The sequence below is a fragment of the Lepus europaeus genome, chromosome 7 (genome assembly GCF_033115175.1).
Source record: "Lepus europaeus isolate LE1 chromosome 7, mLepTim1.pri, whole genome shotgun sequence".
NCBI lineage: Eukaryota > Metazoa > Chordata > Mammalia > Lagomorpha > Leporidae > Lepus > Lepus europaeus.
The window spans coordinates 51,801,348-51,816,261 of NC_084833.1; the positions used below are offsets into that span (position 1 = coordinate 51,801,348).

The following is a 14,914-nucleotide window of genomic DNA, read 5'->3' on the forward strand; positions in this document are numbered from 1 at the left end:
CATCCCAAGTGACAGCTTAACTCTCTGTACTACAATAGCTGCCCCTTAAAAAGTGGGTTTTTATTTATTTATTTATTTTATTTATTTATATTTTTTTTTTGACAGGTAGAGATACAGACAGTGAGAGAGAGAGACAAAGAGAAAGGTCTTCCTTCCATTGGTTCACTCCCCAAATGGCTGCTACGGCCGGCGCTGCCGCTGATCCGAAGCCAGGAGCCAAGTGCTTCTTCCTGGTCTCCCATGCGGGTACAGGGGCCCAAGCACCTGGGCCATCCTCCACTGCCCTCCCAGGCCACAGCAGAGAGCTGGACTGGAAGAGGAGCAACCAGGACTAGAACCCGGCGCTAATATGGGATGCTGGTGCCGCAGGCGGAGGATTAGCCAAGTGAGCCACAGCGCCGGCCTCTAAAAAGTGTTTTTGAAGTGCAAATTTTTTTTTTTTTAATTTATTTGACAGGTAGAGTTATAGACGGAGAGAGAGAGAGAGAGAGAGAGACAGAGAGAAAGGTTTTCCTTCCATTGGTTCACTCCCCAAATGGCCACCACGGCCGGCGCTGCAGCCAATCTGAAGCCAGGAGCCAGGTGCTTCTTCCTGGTCTCCCATGTGGGTGCAGGGGCCCAAGCACTTGGGCCATCCTCCACTGTCCTCCTGGGCCACAGCAGAGAGCTGGACTGGAAAAGGAGCAACCGGGACTAGAACCCGGCGCCCATATGGGATGCCAGCGCTGCAGGTGGAGGATTAACTAAGTGAGGCACGGCGCCGGCACCTCCCCAAAACTTTTTTAATTTTGATGAAATTCAATTATTAGTTTATTCCTTTTGAAACTGTACTTTTCTATTTCTAGAAGTTTTATGGTTTTAGATTTTAGATGTCTGTGATCCATTTTGAGTTAACTTTTATATATGATGTGAGCTGTTGATCAGAGGATTTTTGTGTTTTAAGAGGTGCTGGAAATGAATTAACCATTGTATATGCATTTATTATAGGACTGTTTCATGGAAAAACTATTCTTGAATTGTTTCTGAACTCTGGTTCAAAATGAGTTTTCTGTACATGTATAGGTGTATAGATCTTTTGCTAGAGTTTCTATTCTGGCCCACTAATCTACTTGCATGCTGCATTCATTACTGCAGCTTCATTATCAGTCTCAAAATCAGATGTGTTAGTCTTCTAACCCCATTTTTCCCCCTTAAAGTTATGTAGGCACTTTAAAGCCCTTTACATTTGCATATTAATTTTAGATTTAGTTTGTCACTTTTGAAAAGGAAGCTGGCTTAATTTTTGATTGTGATTTTGTTGGATCTATACATCAACTTCGGGAGAATTGACATCCTAACACTTTTGAGTCTTCTGATGTGTCAGAATATTCGAGTTTTTCAATATTATTGTAAATGGTATTGTTTTTAAGTCTTCAAATTCAGATTTATTTATTTATTTATTTATTTATTTTTGGCAGGCAGAGTGGACAGTGAGAGAGAGACAGAGAGAAAGGTCTTCCTTTTGCCGTTGGTTCACCCTCCAATGGCTGCCACGACCGGTGCGCTGCGGCCGGCGCACCGCGCTGATCCGATGGCAGGAGCCAGGTGCTTCTCCTGGTCTCCCATGGGGTGCAGGGCCCAAGCACTTGGGCCATCCTCCACTGCCTTCCCAGGCCACAGCAGAGAGCTGGCCTTGAAGAGGGGCAACCGGGACAGAATCCAGCGCCCCGACCGGGCCTAGAACCCGGTGTGCCGCGCCACAGGCAGAGGATTAGCCTATTGAGCCACGGCGCCGGCCCAGATTATTTCTTTCTTTTTTTTTTTTTTTTATTAAACTTTTATTTAATGAATATAAATTTCCAAAGTATAGCTTATGGGTTACAATGGCTTCCCCCCTCCCATAACTTCCCTCCCGCCCGCAACCCTCCCCTTTCCCGCTCCCTTTCCCCTTCCATTCATGTAAAGATTAATTTTCAATTCTCTTTGTATACAGAAGATCAGTTTAGTATATATTAGGTAAAGATTTCAACATTTTGCCCATATAGCAACATAAAGTGAAAAAACTACATTGGATTACTAATTATAGCATTAAATAGCAATGTACAGCACATTAAAGACAGAGATCCTACATAATTTTTTTTCAAATTAATTAATTTTCTATGCCATTTCCATTTTTTTTTTTTTTTGACAGGCAGAGTGGACAGTGAGAGAGAGACAGAGAGAAAGGTCTTCCTTTTGCCGTTGGTTCACCCTCCAATGGCCGCCGCGGTAGCGCGCTGCGGCCGGCGCACCGCGCTGTTCCGTTGGCAGGAGCCAGGTGCTTATCCTGGTCTCCCATGGGGTGCAGAGCCCAAGCACTTGGGCCATCCTCCACTGCACTCCCTGGCCACAGCAGAGAGCTGGCCTGGAAGAGGGGCAACCGGGACAGGATCGGTGCCCCGACCGGGATTAGACCCGGTGTGCCGGCGCCGCAAGGCGGAGGATTAGCCTGTTGAGCCACGGCGCCGGCCGCCATTTCCATTTTAACACCAGGTTGTTTTTTTTCATTTCCAATTCTCTTTATATACAGAAGATCACTTCAGTATGTAATTAGTAAAGACCTCATCAGTTTGTGCCCACACAGAAACGCAAAGTATAAAAATACTGTTTCAGTACTAGTTATAGCATCACTTCGCTTTAGACGACACATTAGGGACAGATCCCACATGGGGTGTAAGTACACAGTGACTTCTGTTGCTGATTTAACAATTTGACACTCCTGTTCATGGCGTCAGTAATCTCCCTAGGCTCTAGTCATGAGTTGCCAGGGCTATGGAAGCCTTTAGAGTTCGCTGACTTTGATCTTATTCCGATAGGGTTATAGTCAAAGTGGAAGTTCTCTCCTCCCTTCGGAGAAGGGTACCTCCTTCTTTGATGGCCCCATTCTTTCCACTGGGATCTCACTCACAGAGATCATTCATTTAGGTCTTTTTTTTTTTTTTTCCATGATATCTTGGCTTTCCATGCCTGCTATACTCTCATGGGCTCTTCTAGTTGACTTTAAAATAATGATCTTGTATTCTGCACCCATGGTAAACTAACTTAGTAAGTCAGTAGTTCAAATCACTTTTTTGTACTAGAGTGAATATATAATCATGTTATCTACAAATAAAGATGGTTTTATTTCTTTACCCGTCTGAATTCTTTCAATGTCTTTTTTTTTTTTTTTTTTGCTATATTACACTAGCTGGAATCATAAGTACATGATTGAAAAGAAGTGATAAGAGTGGATATCTTTAGTTTTTTTAAAATTTATTTGAAAGTTACAGAGAGAAAACAAGTTGTTTTTTTTTTTAAATTTATTTGAAAGAGTTACACAGAGAAGAGGCAGAGAAAGAGAGAGAGAGACAGGTCTTCCATCCACTGGTTCACTCCCCAATTGGCCGCAACAGCCGGAACTGTGTTGATCCGAAGCCAGGAGCCAGAAGCTTCTTCCAGATCTCCAACTTGGGTACAGGGGCTCAAGGACTTGGGCCATCTTCAGCTGCCTTCCCAGGCTAAGCAGAGATCTGGATCGGAAGTGGAGCAACTGGGACTCGAACAGGCGCCCATATGGGACGCCAGCACTGCAGGCAGTGGCTTTACCCACTATGCCACAGTGCTGGCCCCTTGTTTTGTTTTTTTTAATTTATTTATTTGTTTGAAAGGCAGAAAGAGCGAGAGCAAGCAAGCTCCCATCCATTGGTTCATTCCCTAGATGACAGCAATGGCCAGGACTAAGCCAAGCCAAAGCTAGGAACTTCATCTGGGTCTTCCATGTGTGTAACAGGGGCCCATACGCTTGGGTAATCCACCACTGCTTTTCCCAGGCCATTAGCAGGAGCTGGATGGGAAATAGAGAAGCCAGGACACTGACTGGCTGCCCATATGGGATGCTGGCATTCCAGGCAGCTGCTTTACCAGCTATACCTGGATCAAATGTGGAGCAGCCGAGACAACCACCACCACCCATATGGGATGCCTGCGTTGGAGGCTACGGCTTACTGCTACATCACAGCACTGGTCCTGAAAGAGATTTTCCATCTGCTGGTTCACCCCCCAGATGGCGCAATGGTCAAGGCTAGGCCAGGCCAAAGCAGGAGCTTCACCTAGTTCCCGTGTGGGTGGCATGGGATATTTTACTGCTTTCCCAGGCCCATTAGCAGGAAGCTAGGGCTGGCATTATTCTGTCTTAAAGCCTTAGAGGAATTCTTTAGTGAAGCCACGTGAAATTTTCTTGTAGAGGATGTTTTTATTACAAATTCATTTTCTTTGATAAATACCCAGCTCTTTAGCTTACCTTTCTTCTTGAGTGGGCTTTGGTAGATTTGAATTTGTTCAGTTCTTCTTAACTTGTGAAATTTGTTTGCATAAAGTTGCTTACAATATTTTGCTATTTTAATATCTGTGGTTTTGAAGATATTAACGCTGTTATTTCTGATGTTAGTAATCCATATCTTCTATTTTTGAACCATTCTGGTTAGAAATTTATCAGTTCATTTCTAAAGGACCAGGTTTGTTTTCATTGTTTTTTCCCTGTTTGTTTTTTCTAATTATGTTGATTTCTACTTTGATCTTGGTTATTTTCTTACACTGCTTTTTGGTTTAACTTGTTCTTTATTTTCTTCAGGTGCAAAGTGAGGTCATTTCCTTAGACTTTTTTTTTTTTTTAAATGAATGTAGAAATTTAATGTTACAATTTACTTGCTAGGTGTGCTGGTATAATGTCATGCCATGCCACAAATTTTAATGTTGATGGGAAATTTTTTTGTTTTTAGTTTCTCTCAGTTCAAAATGTACTGATTTCCTATTTAATTTCTTCTTTGCCCATGACTTATTTGGATAAAATTATTAATTTCCAAATACTTGGGAATTTTCCAGATAGCTCTGTTGTTGAATTCTAATTTAATTACATTGCGGTCAGAATAAATGCTTTGTATGATTAAAATTTTCAAGTTTATTAAAACTTGCTTTATTGCCCAGAATATGATTGAATAAATTTTCTGCCTTTGTTAGGTGAAGTGTTCTGTTGAATGTCAGTTAGGTCAAGTCAGTTGATTGGGTCATTCAAGTCTTACTAATTGATTTTCTGTTAAACATTATGATGTTTTTTTGAAATCTCTGACTATAATTGTGGAGTTGTCTAGTTCTTGTAATTTTACCAGTTTTTTTCCATATATTTTGAAGCTCTGAGGCAGAAAAAGCTCGGATTGTTGTATACTCTTAATAAATTAGCCCCTTTATCCTTATGAAATACTTTGATAACATTCTTTGCTCTGAGCTCTATTATTATTATTATTATTATTATTATTGGACAGGCAGAGTTAGACAGTGAGAGACACAAAGAGAAAGGTCTTCCTTCTGTTGGTTCAGCCCCAAATGGCCGCTTACGGCCGGTGCGCTGCGCCTATCTGAAGCCAGGAGCCGGGTACTTCCTCCTGGTCTCCCTATACTTTTGCTTTCTTTGGACTAATTTAGCCTGCTGTATGTTTCCTCCTCCTGTTATATTAAACCTCGTAATACCTTTATATTTAACATATGTAGATGGCAACAAATAGTTGGGTTTAGTTTTTATGTCCAATTTGATGATAATCCCCTTTTATGGCTTAGATCATTTACATTTAAGTGATTTAGACCATTTATATTTATGTTTTGAGTCTGTTATGTTGCTTTGTATTTTCTATTTGTCCTATGAATTTTTCTTCTCTATTTCTCCCTCTTCCTTTTTTATCTTTGTTCTCTTTTGGGTTAAATGTATTGTTTAAAATGATTTCATTTTATCTCCTTTGTTGGCATATTAGCTATAATTCCTTATGTCTTTAAAAAGAGGAACTTCAAAAAGTTCATGGAAAATGGGATTAAAGATAAGTTTATTTTGATTCAAGAAATTGTGAAATCCATATGTCTTATTTTCATAGTATGCATTATTTGTGAAAGTTTTGAAGATCCCTTCTGTTAGTAATTGCTTTAGCATTTATGGTATGTATTTTAACTTAGCACAGTTTCCCTTCAAATGATGTTACACCATTTCTTTTCTTGTATAAAAACTTTACAGTATGGGGCCAGCGCTGTGGCTTAGCAGGTAAAGCCACCGCCTACAGTGCCGGCATCCCATTTGGGCTCGGGTTCAAGTCCTGGCTGCTCCACTTCCAATCCAGCTCTCTGCAAAGCCTGGGAAACAGTAGAGGATGGCCCAAGTCCTTGGGCTCCTGCACCCATGTGGAAGACCCAGAGGAAGCTCCTGGCTCTTGGCTTCAGATTGGCGTAGTTCTGGCCATTGCAGCCAATTGGGGAGTGAACCAGCAAATGGAAGACCTCTCTCTCTGCCTCTCCTTCTTTCTCTGTGTAATTCTGACTTTCAAATAAATAAAAATCTTAGCTGTGTAGTCATACGTGTATGTTATAAACCTCACATTATAATGGTATAATTATTAATATTTTGAAGAGATTTAAACAGTGAGAAAAGTATCATATTTGTCCATGCAGTTACTATTTCCAAGGTTCTTCATTCCTTTGTGTAGATGCATATTTTCATTTGGCAGTATATTTTCTGCTCAAAGGACTTCCTTTTTGTAGTACAGATCTGCTCATGGTAAATTTTTTTTGTCAAAATGTCTGTATTTCTCTTTTTTGAAAGATGTCTTTTCTGACTAACAAACTTATTGGCAAATTTTGTTTTAGTTATGGAATTTGTGCATATCCCATCTGTGAGTTTGATCTTAGGAACACATTTCTTTTTGCTTCCTATTTCTCTTCCTGTAAGGACTCTATTTATACCTGTATTGGGCCAATTAAAGTTGACCCACAGTATACTGCTATTTAATAGCTATTTTCTCTATTTCATTTTAGATAATTTAATAAATACTTGTTATCAAATTCATCAATCTGTAACATGTAATCTCCCATTAATTCCACGCAGTGGTTTTTTTTTTTTTTTTAAGATGTATTCATTTGAAAGAGTTACACATAGAGAGGAGGAGAGGCAGAGAGAGAGAGAGAAGGAGGTGTCTTCCATCTGCTGGTTCACTCTCCAATGGTCCACAATAGCTAGAGCTGCACTAATCTGGAGCCAGGAGCTTCCTCCAGGTCTTCCCATGCAGGTTCAGGGGCCCAAGGACCTGGGCCATATTCCACTGCCTTCCCAGGCTACAACAGAGAGGTGGATCGGAAGTGGAGTAGCCGGGTCTTGAACCGGTGCCCATTTGGGTTGCTGGCACCTCAGGTGTCAGCTTTAGCCACTAAGCCACAGCACTGGCCCCTTTTGTCTCATTTTTATTTCTGGAAATTTAATCCATGTCTTTGTCTTCTATTTCTCTGTGTAATTTTTTGGAGGAATACGGTTATGACGACTTTTCTAATGCCTTTTTTTTTTTATAAAGATTTATTTATTTGAAAGAGTTAGAGAAGGAGAGACAGAGAGAGAAGGAGAGGTGGGGTGGGGAGGTCTTCCATCCACTTGTTCACTCCCCAATTGGCCACAACAGCCGGAGCTGCACTGATCTGAAGCCAGGAGCCAGGAGCTTCCTCTAGGTCTTTCCATGCAGGGGCCCAAGGACTTGGGCCATCTTCCACTGCTTTCCCAGACCATAGCAGAGAGCTGGATGGGAAGTGGAGCAGCCTAGTCTTGAACCAGCGCCCATATGGGATGCTGGCACTGCAGGCAGCAGCTTTACCCGCTATGCCACAGCACCAGCCAAATGCCTTTGTTTCTAATTCTAGCATATGTGTCAGTTCTGGCTTGATTTCAATTGATTTTTTTCCCCTTATCAATTACGTGTTCTTGCTTCTTTACATAGTACTTGGTCATTTTTAAGTTTTATTTATTTATTTGAAAGAGTGACTGAGAGAAAGTAGCAGCAGAGAGAAAGGTCTTCCATCCATTGGTTTACTCCCCACATGCTCACAACAGCTAGGGCTGGGTCCCAACAAAGCCAGGGACCAGGAACTACATCTAGGTCCCCCCATCTCTCTTACCCTAACTTGGGCCATCATCCACTGCCTCCTAGGCACATTAACATGGATTGGAAGGAGAGTCAGGACTTGAACCCAAGTACTCTGTTATGGAATACAGATTTCCCAAGGGGTACCTTTTAACCCATTTCACCAAGATGACTTTCCTGTGCTTGGTTATTTTTGATTGAATGTCATACATTATGAGTTTTACCTTGTCAGAGTTGATATGTTTTATTCCTACAAATATTCTTGAGCTTTGTTTTTTATTCAGTTATTCAGAAACAATTTGATGCTTTCAGGTCAAGTTAAAATTGGTTAGGTGTGACTAAAGTAGTGTTGACTCTGGGTCTAATTATTTATTATTTTGGAATCGGGACCTGCCTGGTTCTCTCTTCCATGTCCTACATATACATTACAAGGTTTTTCACTGTGGTTTATGGAAAGAGACCCTATTACTGGTTCTGTGTGTGTGCTGGACATTGTTTCCTCAAATCCTTTGAGTGGTTTCTTTCTCTACCCTCTTGTAGTTTCCTTGTATGTATTTACTTCTGATATTTAGTTGAATACTCAAGGAAGACTCTGCTTATCTCTCAAATGTTCTCTCTCTGTGCTACTTCTCCTCTCTGGTCCTGTTCTGAGAACTCTGGCCACCTATTCCAGTATCTCAGCTCTGAATCTTTAACTTAAGAGTCTACTGGGTTTTCCTGAGTTTCCTGTTTTTGTGCTTACTGTGGAAATTCTCTCAAGTTGAACAGTCAGCTGGACTTAATGTCATTTGCTTTTCATCTTTGAGGGATTACTCTTCTTCATTTAATGCTATATTGTGTCTTGAAAAACTGTTGTTTCATATTCTATTTTTTTTTTAATTATTTCAGGAAAGTACGTAAAATACAGTCCTTATTCTGTCACGGCTGGAAGCAGGTATTGGGGTTGATTTACTCTTCATCTCCTTACCTGTCCTCAATTCATGTCTCTCACATCCTTTCAAATGTACCCTAAAGAAGAACTGTCCTTTTAAACCTGCTCATCCTCATTTTCTTTTGCACATATTAATTATTTTTATCTTTAGAGTGCTTCCCTGATCTGAAATTATTTAATTAAGCAGAGTAGGACATAATTAGTCCTCTCTGACATCTGATTTTGAGATCAGGTTCCAGGTACATAGCTATTTGGGAGTGAAAAGAAAGTAAGTAGAAGTGTATTATGACACTTTTTGCATTCATTTAAAGTATAAGCAGTTTAGAAATGAAGCCAATATTTCATCAGAATACTTAGCAGTGTCTAAGCTACTGAGGTGTCTAGTAGAAATGCTTTTTTAATTAATCAGTCTACTTGGCCCTTGCTCAAACTGAGCATTTACTCTCCATTTGCCTTAGTTGTAGCTGTGTTTATTCCTTATTCATTAAATTAGCAGACAAACTTTTAGAAAATATACTTATAGTTGAAAATGTTTAAAATTTAGCAACCAGAATAATTTTAGGTTATTTTTTTTTCCTGTGTATGATCCTTGTTCTATTAATATGGGTTCTTTTTCTTTTTCCTACTTTAGAAAATGAACCAGTAATTCCAGTGTTCCTACTCTGAGGTTTTTAAACATAAATGCATTAGGATCTTTTGACTTCTTCTATTTGAAGAAAGATTATCTTTCAAAGATACAATCATCATGTGAATTTTTTTTTTTTTTTTTTTTTTTTTGCCAGAAAGTAGATGGGAGTGGAATTTTTTTCTCTGGATGTTTATCAGAGACAAATGACTGTTAAAGGCTCGTAGCTTTTTTTTTTTTTTTCCTTAAATTTTTCTAGAAGTGACTTTTGGCATGAATACAAAGTTCTTGTATTCCATGTTATAGCAAGGTGATGATTGGTTTTCATAATGAAAAAAACTACTAAAATGATGAAAAGGCTTATAGCTAGTAAACCAGCAAAGGAGATGACCCTGAGACGTTGAAGGATTTAAAACTTTCTAAGTCACTAAGAAAATTAAATTTTAGGGGTGCATCTTTAGCATAGCAGTTAAAGCACTGCTTGAGATACCTGCATCCCATATTGTAGTGTCTGAATTTAAATCCCAGTTCCAGTCTCAATATTCCAGCTTCTTGCTAATGTACACTTTGGGGAGATAGCAGGTGTTGGCTCAAATATTTGGTTCCCGCTACCCACATGGGAGAACAGAGTTAAATTCCTGACTCCTAACTTAGTCCTGGCACAGTCCTGGTTGTTGTGGGCATTTGGGGAGCAAACCAGGAGATGGGAGATCTCTCCTTGTTTCTCAAAAAAAAAAAAAAAAAAAAAAGAAAGAAATATTAACTAGTATGATTTTGGTAAAGATGAGAAGTATAATATTATGGAGGAGGCACTAGAATGAACCAAAAAGCTTAAATGATAGAGGATTTCCACTAAATATGATGTGACAATTAAACTGACATTTAATGGGTAGATTATATTGTGGCAGCTGATCAGTTTACTTATAGTTCACATTTAATCCTCGTGTTAACTTACTTATTACACTTTATTTAATCCTCATGTTAACCTTCAAAGGTAAATAGAATCTACATTTTACAGATGGGAAACCTAAGCTTCCAAAATATTAAATAACATTCAAAATGTCAATTTTAGTATTAAAGGACAATTAGATTGCCTTTATAATTCTAAATTGATTAAGTTCCTTCTGTTTCTTAAAAAAAATTAAGTAACTTTAAACTGTGAGCCATTATGTATGCTAACATGGTAAATTTCTGAATTGCCTGTGTCTGGTGCTCTCATTTTTATAACCATCAATTTTCTAACCTGCAATATGTTCTGATTATTGAAATCTTGTCTATTTGTCAGGGCCTTTTGGACTAGCATTAACTCTGATGTATAGCAGTGTCATCTTGTGCTGAGTTCCTAAAGCATCTCTCACTCACTCAGTAGTTATATAACTGGGATATATGTAGTAGCTTTATATTTGGAAGATGAGATAACTCCTGAAAATTGCTACATGTTCATATATTACTGCTATGCCTAGATCATAAGCTCGTGAAGGAGCTTCTCCCCCTATTGACATTTAGCAGTGTTGAACACATAGTACATGTAAATAATTGTGAATGAATTTAGAATATTTTGATTAACATTCTCAATGATTTTACTTTCTCTGTGTGTGTGTGTGTGTGTGTGTGAGAGAGAGAGAGAGAGAGAGAGAGAGAGAGAGAGATTTTACTTCTTGTGGACCAGTTTACTCTTTAAGATGTTTTAAAGTCCCTTGACTTTATCTAGGCAGTCAGTGCAGTTAAAATTTTCAGAGAAATATTTTTCAAAATTTTTGTTTAAAAATTAATAGTGTTTTGAAAAAGCTTCTCAAAGTGAATTGATTGAAGTTGGCATGTAAATTTACTTAGCAGGGAGACCAATTACTTTGCCCTGTACTTTAGTTTTTTAATGTTCTAAAAGCTGATACACTTCCCACCTCCTTTTCCTCCACAATCAAAGAAATCAAAAGGAATACTGAGTAATATTTGGAATATCTGAGTGATCTACTATTAACTGCTACTTGTACTTATAACTCAAATGTCAGTTAACCTTTTAGGGTTTTAGTTTCCTCATCTTAAAAAATGAGTTCTATTATGTGATCTCTACAAACCCATTATTCCAGGATTCATGAAACCTACAAGTTTGAGGTATGTTATATTTCAGAACTGGAAAGTAGCATTTGATTTTTGTACTTAAAAATGTTATGATAGCTTCTGTTAATCGTGTCTTTCTTTAAAAGGATTTTGTGATCTGATCTTTCTATTTTAATTGTGAATTTTTTTCTAACTTATCAGTACCCCTTCGCGTGTTGCTAAAGGAGGAGTGGACCACACCAAAATGAGTCTACATGGTGCTAGTGGGGGGCATGAGCGATCGAGAGATAGACGAAGGTCAAGTGACAGATCGCGAGATTCATCACATGAAAGAACAGAGTCTCAGCTTACTCCTTGTATTAGAAATGTTACTTCTCCAACTCGACAGCACCATGTTGGTATGTAAAATCATCTAGTCTGCTCAATGGTTCTTAAGAGCTGTGGGTTTACCTTTTTAAAGTAGTAGTAGTGACACTGAAATGTGCCTAATACTTCAGAGTAAAATTACTTTCTATTTGGTTGTTTCTGTTTCAGCTGAGTTTGGTTCTTCTTGTGAAAAAACATCTTATTAAATGCAACTTAAAGGTGAACTTTTTTTTAAAGTCTAGGGCAATATTATAAATGAAATAACTAAAATGCATTTCACACTGGCCTGTAGATTTCTCAAGTTAATTTTTATCTTTAAAGGTGTATATTGTAATATTTTATTTTAAAATAATTTGTAGTAAATTGTTAATAAAAGTCTCTTATAAAGAAAGTAAAATTGGAATAACCATTATAGAGTTATTGACTTTGGTTTTTAAGAATATTTCAAATTTAATAAAAGTAGAAGATGAATGAGGAGGTGTGAAATTTTTTTTTTAGCAGCTAACTTAAATATTTCCCCTTCTTCCTACTTATTACTATAAATGAACGTTATTACTCCAGGTGAATACATTGTGTGACTATCAAGCACTAGTCTGAAACAAGGTGCTGAAGGAATGTGAGCTTGCTGATTTTCATTTTCTCCTGGGGAAGGGACAAATTAAATACTTCAGTTTACACTAGGAAGAGGTTTCTTATAGTCTATTGTAAATCAAATTTATTTATACTAGTGTCTATTAGTAATGCAGAGAAATTGTCAATATTTAAGTAGATCGTTGAAAACAGACTAGTATTTATAAACCAGATATTAAATAAGTATAAATAAGAGTTAACAGTTTGTTAGCTGTGAAGTTTAGTGTCTGGCAGTAGAATTGCAGGATATAATCAACTATGTTATTACTTTCAGCAAATTTTGCTTTTGGAAGTCTACCAGCATTGTGCAAACAGGCAAAAAAAAAAAGGGGGGGGGGAGGTGTCAGAGTATCTCTGGAGATACAGCAAAACCTAATTATATAATCAGTAATGCTGTACAGAGTGTTCCGAGTAGCCTGAGTCATGGAGGAATTTGGCAAAAGCTGATGAAACTGATGAGATGAAGGTACATTTTTAGGTCACCTTTAAAGTTTGGTGTTCCAGCTTCTAAATGAAACTTAGCATAAAATCTTAGTCTTTATTTTCTCTTGGTAGAATATTGGAATATGTGAACAAAAATTGTATTTTAATCTGTAAGAGACATAGACAATAATTATAGATCATTTAAAATTTGTAGCAGTGCTTTATATAACAAAAATGAGAATGAAAAAGCAGTAGATCATCAGCTGTTAGAGCACTTTATTTGGTGGGCAAAATAGTTTTTGCTGGTCCTTAGTGAAAAAAAAATTCTTTTTTTTTTGACAGGCAGAGTTAGACAGTGAGAGAGAGAGAGAAAGGTCTTCCTTTTCCATTGGTTCACCCCCCAAGTGGCCGCTACAGCCTGCGCGTTGCGGCCGGCGTGCTGTGCCGATCCAAAGCCAGGAGCCAGGTGTTTCCTCCTGGTCTCCCATGCAGGTGCAGGGCCCAAGCACCTGGGCCATCCTCCACTGCACTCCCGGGCCACAGCAGGGAGCTGGACTGGAAGAGGAGCAACCAGGACAGAACCAGCGACCCAACAGAGACTAGAACCCGGTGTGCCAGCACCACAGGCAGAGGATTAGCCTAGTGAACCGTGGCGCCAGCCATTAGTGAAATATTTTTTTTTTTGGACCTTTCTTTTGTGAATGTGATAAATTGCAGGTTTTAGAATGCCTTTATTAACATAGTAAGACTCCAAAGTTTGTGTTTTCAGAATAATATTACCCACTTCAGTAATTAAAAGTTTAAATTGGTATTCTTAGTAATCTGTTACTAACTTGAATTAAGCTTATTGGACTTACAATACTTGATCCCTTGGGTTTCTTATAATTTTTTTAGTGGAGTATAACATTTGCTGTAATTTTTTATCTTAGTCCCAGTCCCTCAGTCAGCTATACTTTTTTTTAAAAAAATCTACAAATAAAGATGTAAAAACGTTTTGATGTCTTGAGTTTTAATACTGGAAAATAAATTAATGTTTATGGCATTCTGATAATATGTGAAATCAAAACAGAAATAGTGATTTAAAACAGCTTCTGTAAATTTAAAAGATGTATCAGGGATTGAATATTTTTTAAAAATTTGCGTAACTTTAACATCTTTATTTCAGAACGAGAAAAAGATCACAGTTCCTCTCGTCCAAGCAGTCCTCGTCCTCAAAAGGCATCGCCCAATGGTTCCATCAGTAGTACTGGGAACGGCAGCAGAAACAGTAGTCAGTCAAGTTCAGATGGTAGCTGTAAGACATCTGGAGAGATGGTTTTTGTATATGAAAATGCAAAAGAAGGCGCACGGAGTGTAAGAACATCAGAACGAGTAACACTAATAGTGGATAACACTAGATTTGTTGTAGACCCATCCATTTTTACTGCGCAGCCAAATACAATGTTAGGCAGGTTTGTATTATGCTCTTCTTTTTTATACCATTAATTGTAAAGCTCTTTCACAGTCATCATTTTCATTTAACTTTCATAGTAGTTCTCTGTTGGAATATAGCATTTCTGTTTTACAGATAAAAACTTGAGTTTGGGAGGTTAAATCACTTGTCTGAGTTAATATGGCGAGAAAGCTTGAGTTTGGTTTTATTTCTAATATTCTTTGCAATACCAGGAGGAGTAATAAATAGTTATTGAAGTCAGGATACTAAAAGATCTTTATATATTAAGACCAAATATTGAATCTAACCATGTAAATTTAGCAGTGATACATTTCCTGCACTTGTATTTCCAAGTCCAAACACCAAATAAAGAAGTGTTAGCATTATTTAAGGAAAAAAGAAAACAGTTGGTTAGCTATAAAGTCAGCATCAGTTACCAGTTTGATGTAGATATTTAAAAAAAAAAAAAAAGGAATGCCATTAACAAGTACACTTAGTAAAATGAAGGAAAT

The 14,914-nt window shown here is 38.1% G+C and overlaps 1 protein-coding gene across 4 annotated transcripts in view; it reads left to right on the forward strand.

The window, feature by feature from the left end:
* BTBD10 (BTB domain containing 10) overlaps positions 1–14,914 on the forward strand; it is a 71,566-nt gene that overhangs the window by 36,877 nt on the left and 19,775 nt on the right. For all 4 annotated transcript variants that reach the window (XM_062196466.1, XM_062196465.1, XM_062196469.1 and 1 more), the window contains 2 exons: positions 11,753–11,949; positions 14,136–14,421. In XM_062196466.1, coding sequence (XP_062052450.1) covers positions 11,753–11,949; positions 14,136–14,421 — 483 coding nt within the window. The remainder of the gene's footprint in view (positions 1–11,752; positions 11,950–14,135; positions 14,422–14,914) is intronic.